The sequence below is a fragment of the Myxocyprinus asiaticus genome, chromosome 13, assembly GCF_019703515.2.
Source record: "Myxocyprinus asiaticus isolate MX2 ecotype Aquarium Trade chromosome 13, UBuf_Myxa_2, whole genome shotgun sequence".
In the NCBI taxonomy this organism is placed as follows: Eukaryota; Metazoa; Chordata; class Actinopteri; order Cypriniformes; family Catostomidae; genus Myxocyprinus; species Myxocyprinus asiaticus.
Window position 1 is genome coordinate 48,236,207 of NC_059356.1, and position 8,442 is coordinate 48,244,648.

Consider the following 8,442-nt stretch of genomic DNA (forward strand, 5'->3'; position numbering starts at 1 on the left):
TATATTATTATGTAAATTCCACCCAACTGTAAAACAGTAATTATTCATTTATTTATTAAGCTTTCCATATCAATAAAATATATATTTTTGTATGTATGCATCATGTTTTACAGAATTTGCAAGAGTAATCATCATTCAATTTAAAACACTCCAGCACATGTTTTACTGTATGCAGTCTGTGCATTATTTTAAATGAAGCTTGTTTAATTTTTTTACTGGCACAGAATGTATCCACTGTTCTCCAGGCGTTGTGCCAATTCAAATGGGACCGTCGCGTTTTGCATGTTCTCGCTATCCCTGTGAATGCGCTCTGTAGTGAACTGGAACTACATTTCCCACAATGCTTTAGTGCAGCAGTGCGTCATATCCTGGAGGCTGCACAAGCGATAAAGTTCAGTTTGTTTAGACTGAGCATGATTATTGCGATTAAAATATTATAACAAATGCTAAACGGGCCAAATGACGAACGTCGGGTTTTCTCAGATCATCTGGAGAGTTTGTAATTTATTCATGTCAGTGTTTTTCTCGCTGGCATCTTATGTGCAAGTAAATGTCGTTTTTATCTACAGATAAACTGCAAATATGAACCATGATTATTACACTTAAAGTTGATCATCGCTAATTAACAAAGTATGGTGTGTACTAAATCTCATTATGTTTCAGATAAATGACCCAGATGCAGTTTTGTGGATGGTAAAACGTCACTTTCTATTTAAATGAGAATAATTTCCCCTTTTGTAAAATGTAAATGCACTCTCAGGTGTGTGTGTGTGTGTGTGTGTGTGTGTGTGTGTGTGTGTGTGTGTGTGTTAATTATGAAGGTTGCTTATGCTATTCCAGCTGGATTGTGTTTTCTGATTTGCTGTCAACAACAAATCACAGGTAAGAAGAAAAAATTTTCCCCCCTGAATAGCTGCTGCCATCTGGTGGAGTGAATTAGAAATACTGCCACTTTCCACTGTCATCATTTACTCACCCTCGTGTCGCTACAAACACGCATGGCCTTCTTTCCACTGTCATCATTTACTCACCCTCGTGTCGCTACAAACACGCATCGCCTTCTTTCCACTGTCATCATTTGCTCACCCTCGTGTCGCTACAAACACGTATCGCCTTCTTTCCACTGTCATCATTTGCTCACCCTCGTGTCGCTACAAACACGCATGGCCTTCTTTCCACTGTCATCATTTGCTCACCCTCGCGTCACTACAAACACGCATCGCCTTCTTTCCACTGTCATCATTTGCTCACCCTCGTGTCGCTGCAAACACGCATCGCCTTCTTTCCACTGTCATCATTCACTCACCCTCGTGTCGCTACAAACACGCATGGCCTTCTTTCCACTGTCATCATTTGCTCACCCTCGTGTCGCTACAAACACGCATCGCCTTCTTTCCACTGTCATCATTCACTCACCCTCGTGTCGCTACAAACACGCATGGCCTTCTTTCCACTGTCATCATTTGCTCACCCTCGCGTCGCTACAAACACGCATCGCCTTCTTTCCACTGTCATCATTTGCTCACCCTCGTGTCGCTGCAAACACGCATCGCCTTCTTTCCACTGTCATCATTTACTCACCCTCGTGTCGCTACAAACACGCATCACCTTCTTTCACCCTCATGTCGCTACAAACACGCATCGCTTTCTTTCCACTGTCATCATTTACTCACCCTCGTGTCGCTACAAACATGTATCACTTTCTTTCCACTGTCATCATTTGCTCACCCTCGTGTCGCTACAAACACGCATCGCCTTCTTTCCACTGTCATCATTTGCTCACCCTCGTGTCGCTACAAACACGCATCGCCTTCTTTCCACTGTCATCATTTACTCACCCTCGCGTCGCTACAAACGCGCATCACTTTCTTTCCACTGTCATCATTTACTCACCCTCGCGTCGCTACAAACACGCATCGCCTTCTTTCCACTGTCATCATTTACTCACCCTCGCGTCGCTACAAACACGCATCGCCTTCTTTCCACTGTCATCATTTACTCACCCTCGCGTCGCTACAAACACGCATCGCCTTCTTTCCACTGTCATCATTCACTCACCCTCGTGTCGCTACAAACACGCATCGCCTTCTTTCCACTGTCATCATTCACTCACCCTCGTGTCGCTACAAACACGCATCGCCTTCTTTCCACTGTCATCATTTACTCACCCTCGTGTCGCTACAAACACGCATCGCCTTCTTTCCACTGTCATCATTTACTCACCCTAGCGTCGCTACAAACACGCATCGCCTTCTTTCCACTGTCATCATTCACTCACCCTCGTGTCGCTACAAACACGCATCGCCTTCTTTCCACTGTCATCATTCACTCACCCTCGTGTCGCTACAAACACGCATCGCCTTCTTTCCACTGTCATCATTTACTCACCCTCGCGTCGCTACAAACACGCATCGCCTTCTTTCACCCTCATGTCGCTACAAACATGCATCGCCTTCTTTCCACTGTCATCATTTGCTCACCCTCGTGTCGCTACAAACACGCATCGCCTTCTTTCACCCTCGTGTCGCTACAAACACGCATCGCCTTCTTTCCACTGTCATCATTTGCTCACCCTCGTGTCGCTACAAACACGCATCGCCTTCTTTCCACTGTCATCATTTGCTCACCCTCGTGTCGCTACAAACACGCATCGCCTTCTTTCCACTGTCATCATTTGCTCACCCTCGTGTCGCTACAAACACGCATCACCTTCTTTCACCCTCATGTCGCTACAAACACGCATCGCTTTCTTTCCACTGTCATCATTTACTCACCCTCGTGTCGCTACAAACACGCATCACCTTCTTTCACCCTCATGTCGCTACAAACACGCATCGCCTTCTTTCACCCTCATGTCGCTACAAACACGCATCGCTTTCTTTCCACTGTCATCATTTACTCACCCTCGTGTCGCTACAAACACGCATCACCTTCTTTCACCCTCGTGTCGCTACAAACACGCATCGCCTTCTTTCCACTGTCATCATTTACTCACCCTCGCGTCGCTACAAACACGCATCGCCTTCTTTCCACTGTCATCATTTACTCACCCTCGCGTCGCTACAAACACGCATCGCCTTCTTTCCACTGTCATCATTTACTCACCCTCGCGTCGCTACAAACACGCATCGCCTTCTTTCCACTGTCATCATTCACTCACCCTCGTGTCGCTACAAACACGCATCGCCTTCTTTCCACTGTCATCATTCACTCACCCTCGTGTCGCTACAAACACGCATCGCCTTCTTTCCACTGTCATCATTTACTCACCCTCGTGTCGCTACAAACACGCATCGCCTTCTTTCCACTGTCATCATTTACTCACCCTAGCGTCGCTACAAACACGCATCGCCTTCTTTCCACTGTCATCATTCACTCACCCTCGTGTCGCTACAAACACGCATCGCCTTCTTTCCACTGTCATCATTCACTCACCCTCGTGTCGCTACAAACACGCATCGCCTTCTTTCCACTGTCATCATTTACTCACCCTCGCGTCGCTACAAACACGCATCGCCTTCTTTCACCCTCATGTCGCTACAAACATGCATCGCCTTCTTTCCACTGTCATCATTTGCTCACCCTCGTGTCGCTACAAACACGCATCGCCTTCTTTCACCCTCGTGTCGCTACAAACACGCATCGCCTTCTTTCCACTGTCATCATTTGCTCACCCTCGTGTCGCTACAAACACGCATCGCCTTCTTTCCACTGTCATCATTTGCTCACCCTCATGTCGCTACAAACACGCATCGCCTTCTTTCCACTGTCATCATTTGCTCACCCTCGTGTCGCTACAAACACGCATCGCTTTCTTTCCACTGTCATCATTTACTCACCCTCGTGTCGCTACAAACACGCATCACCTTCTTTCACCCTCATGTCGCTACAAACACGCATCGCCTTCTTTCACCCTCATGTCGCTACAAACACGCATCGCTTTCTTTCCACTGTCATCATTTACTCACCCTCGTGTCGCTACAAACACGCATCACCTTCTTTCACCCTCGTGTCGCTACAAACACGCATCACCTTCTTTCACCCTCGTGTCGCTACAAACACACATCGCCTTCTTTCCACTGTCATCATTTACTCACCCTCGTGTCGCTACAAACACGCATCGCCTTCTTTCCACTGTCATCATTTACTCACCCTCGTGTCGCTACAAACATGTATCACTTTCTTTCCACTGTGGAACACAAAAGGTGATGTTTAGCAGAATGTTCATGCTGCTCTGTTTCATATAATGGCAGTGTTGGGTGTAATGCATTACTAAGTAATTAATTACTATAATTAAATTACTTTTTCATTGAAAAAGTAAGGGATTACTCCTAATTTTTCAGTCATTTAATTACAGTTACTTCTGATGTGATGGTGGTGGCATAGTGGGCTAAAGCACTGAACTTGTAATCAGAAGGTTGCCGGTTCGATCCCCACAGCCACCACCATTGTGTCCTTGAGCAAGGTACTTAACTCCAGGTTACTCCAGGGGGATTGTCCCTGTAATAAGGGCACTGTAAGTCACTTTGGATAAAAGTGTCTGCCAAATGCATAAATGTAAATGTAAAATCTAAATTTAACGTCTAATGTTAAAATATATGTTTTCTAATTGAACGCTGCCCCCTTAAATTCTTTGGCCAGTTCATGAATAATTAATTTGATTTTATATGATTTATTTGACAGTTTCATGTCTATCCTTGTATTTTTCATCTGGTCGAGGTTAATAGAAAGTAATTAGTAATAAGTAATGCAATTACTTTTCAGACAGAGTAATTAGTACACTGTAGATGTAATTAGTAGTTAGTAATTAATTACTTACCCAACACTGTACAGTGATCGTCAATGGGGACCTGGTGTTGTGGTCTCATCGTTCACTTTTCTGTTCTAATTTTTCCAGAGACATTATTTTGGAGGAGAACTGCTGATCTTTATGTTCTTGTATCCACTACTTTTGTGTTCATACTGGGCTGGAATCTTTATAAAGTGGGAATTACTGACATTTTCCAACAAGAGGAAGGAAGGTAACAACAGTTCAGAGGAGATATGATATCATTGAGGCATGCATTAAATGACATCAATAGAATAGAGTATGAAATACTGTATAAATTAAATCAAAATGGACCTCATTTACATTGCTAATAGAAAATCTTTGCTCTCAGGGAATGTTCTGGACTCCTGCTCACAGTGTTCTGGCTGCTGCTGTGTAGACATTCAGGAAGGTAAAACTGCTATAGATCAGCACACTGTATGTTTGACATCCATAGATGGTGTAAATTACACACTAGTTAAACTCTCTCCTTTCAGAGTCCATTAACTTTATAAAGCTGATCTATGTTTCTCATTGAAGCACATGCAGTATAGAAAATATTTCATGCATGTTCTCAGCATTAATCTCCGTGTTGTCCCTGTAGGAGTGCTGTTGGCTCTTTCAGACTGTGCACTGCTGTGGGAGTCACTGTGTTTCCATTCATCACATGGATTTATTACTACATGAACACAGAGATGAGAAAAGACTGGCCTGAACACTGCACAACTGCACTCTGATGAACCAGCTCATGGACAAAAACAAAACATAAAACGCTTGTAAACATTCTCTCTTATCTAGCTCATTCTTGACTGCTCTAGTAGAGTTATTCTAGTTAATTGAATGTTTCGGTTCAATCCGATTTTTGGTCATTGTGATGTGATGCAGTTTCAATAAATGGAAAAATGTAATCATAAAGAGAATATAGATACAGTATGTCTGCAAATCTGATCATATTTACAAATATGATTCACCACATTTTCTGTCTTCTGTTTTTGACATTACTTTATAAACTCTTGACATAAACCTGGGGCATGTCCAGATGGGTGGCCTGGTGCCACTCCAAATTCCAAACTATGATTGGCCATTTCCCAAGTTGGAGGTGGGCCTTCAATAACACCAGGTAGAAATCAGAGCGGGAAGCAGTGTCAAGAAATTACAGTTAAGCTGTTTCCTAAATGATGCACTATACACTATGCATAGTGTATGAATTTTCAGTGTAATAACGTTACAAATGGAACACTTAACGGTGCATTTTCAGCGTTAACATACTACTTGCAATAGTACTTGCACCACAAAATGACGTAGCATAGTGCAGAAGTGTGCAGTTTGGACGCACCATAATGGCAAAACCTTCAGCTGAGCAAACTAGGTTTGTAATAGGTCAGGGTGACATTTGGTGCCTTATGTTTTGTAAGAGAAACACGGAGGAAAAAAGGAGATGGACATGAGCTGAGAAGATAAAGAAGAAAATTCCACCATTCATTGAATCTGTTCATAGGAAGCTAACAATTGGCGAGCCTGCCAGGAGCAGAAACGTGTGCTGCCTGAAGATATCTCTCCAGCAGATGGATCAGGAGCTTGTTATTCTGTAATCTACTCCCTCAGAATTGCAGCAATAAATCTGTTGCCTTGGACCAAAGCTTTCATAGGAGTGCTTCTAATGCGTGCAAAGCTGCACTGTTGGTTGTACAAATACAGAGCATCCGGAAAGTATTCACAGTGCTTCACTTTTTCCACATTTTGTTATGTTACAGCCTTATTCCAAAATGGATTAAATTCATTATTTTCCTCAATTCTACAAACAATACCCCATAATGACAACGTGAAAAAAGTTTGTTTGAAATCTTTGCAAATTTATTAAAAATAAAAAAACGGAAAAAAAATCACATGTACATAAGTATTCACAGCCTTTGCCATGACACTCAAAATTGAGCTCAGGTGCATCCTGTTTCCACTGATCATCCTTGAGATGTTTCTACAATTTGATTGGAGTCCACCTGTGGTAAATTCAGTTGATTGGACAAGATTTGGAAAGGCACACACCTGTCTATATAAGGTCCCACAGTTAACAGTGCATGTCAGAGCACAAACCAAGCCATGAAGTCCAAGGAATTGCCTGTAGACCTCCGAGACAGGATTGTATCAAGGCACAGATCTGGGGAAGGGTACAGAAAAATTTCTGGAGCATTGAAGGTCCCAGTGAGCACAGTGGCCTCCATCATCCATAAATGGAAGGAACCACCAGGACTCTTCCTAGAGCTGGTGGCCCGGCCAAACTGAGCGATCGGGGGAGAAGGGCCTTAGCCAGGGAGGTGACCAAGAACCCGATGGTCACTCTGACAGAGCTCCAGCATTTCTCTGTGGAGAGAGAAGAACCTTCCAGAAGAACAACCATCTCTGCAGCACTCCACCAATCAGGCCTGTATGGTAGAGTGGCCAGACGGAAGCCACTCCTCAGTAAAAGGCACATGACAGCCCACCTGGAGTTTGCCAAAAGGCACCTGAAGGACACTCAGACCATGAGAAACAAAGATTGAACTCTTTGGCCTGAATGGCAAGCATCATGTCTGGGGGAACCAGGCACCGCTCATCACCTGGCCAATACCATCCCTACAGTGAAGCATGGTGGTGGCAGCGTCATGCTGTGGGGATGTTTTTCAGCGGCAGGAACTGGGAGACTAGTCAGGATCGAGGGAAAGATGAATGCAGCAATGTACAGAGACATCCTTGATGAAAACCTGCTCCAGAGCGCTCTGGACCTCAGACTGGGGCGAAGGGTCGTTGTCCTGTTGGAAGATGAACCTAAGCACACAGCCAAGATAACAAAGGTGTGGCTCCGGGACAACTCTGTGAATGTCCTTGAGTGGCCCAGCCAGAGCCCAGACTTGAACCCAATTGAACATCTCTGGAGAGATCTGAAAATGGCTGTGCACCGACGCTCCCCATCCAACCTGATGGAGCTTGAGAGGTCCTGCAAAGAAGAATGGGAGAAACTGCCCAAAAATAGGTGTGCCAAGCTTGTAGCATCATACTCAAAAAGACTTGAGGCTGTAATTGGTGCCAAAGGTGCTTCAATAAAGTATTGAGCAAAGGCTGTGAATACTTATGTACATGTGATTTTTTTTTTTTTTTTGAAATTTGCAAAGATTTCAAACTTCTTTCACGTTGTCATTATGGGGTATTGTTTGTAGAATTAAGGAAAATAATGAATTTAATCCATTTTGGAATAAGGCTGTAACATAAAATGTGGAAAAAGTGAAGCACTGTGAATACTTTCCGGATGCACTGTATTGCGTTGAGAGAAATGAACAACATTTGCATTTCTTCAAGTCAAACAGCCACCTGAAGTCATTCAGAGATGTCTCTAAACACAAAGAATTCAGTGTCCAAGAAAGCAGCTCGAGGTCAGTTAAACTTGAAGATAATACCGTCTCTAGCAGAGACAAACTCTCTGTGATAAAATTAATGAAACCCCTTAGTACAGCATTATGCTTGTTGCAATATGTAGGCATATTAGTTAGAAAAAACAAGCACAAAAGCAATATAAATGTAAAGAACAATATGTAAACAAAAATGAATATTTGGCAAAAGACTACACTCACTGAGCACTTTATTAGGAACACTACAGTTCTATT

General features: G+C 43.5%; 1 protein-coding gene across 1 annotated transcript; it reads left to right on the forward strand.

Moving 5' to 3' along the window:
* The first annotated feature begins 344 nt into the window (after positions 1-344).
* On the forward strand, positions 345-5,782 carry tmem220 (transmembrane protein 220). Its single transcript, XM_051713541.1, has 6 exons — positions 345-546; positions 664-693; positions 822-882; positions 4,898-5,021; positions 5,160-5,219; positions 5,412-5,782. Exons 1-6 carry the CDS (start codon positions 460-462, stop codon positions 5,542-5,544), a joined length of 495 nt encoding a protein of 164 aa, XP_051569501.1. The 5' UTR covers positions 345-459; the 3' UTR covers positions 5,545-5,782.
* Positions 5,783-8,442: the final 2,660 nt, after the last annotated feature.

Excerpts from the sequence above, each read along its gene's own strand:
- tmem220 (XM_051713541.1), top strand. The coding sequence starts at position 460 with ATGACGAACGTCGGGTTTTCTCAGATCATCTGGAGAGTTTGTAATTTA. Across the intron at positions 547-663 it reads CGCTGGCATCTTATGTGCAA|ATAAATGACCCAGATGCAGT; the intron begins GTAAATGTCGTT and ends ATTATGTTTCAG. Across the intron at positions 694-821 it reads CAGATGCAGTTTTGTGGATG|GTTGCTTATGCTATTCCAGC; the intron begins GTAAAACGTCAC and ends TTAATTATGAAG.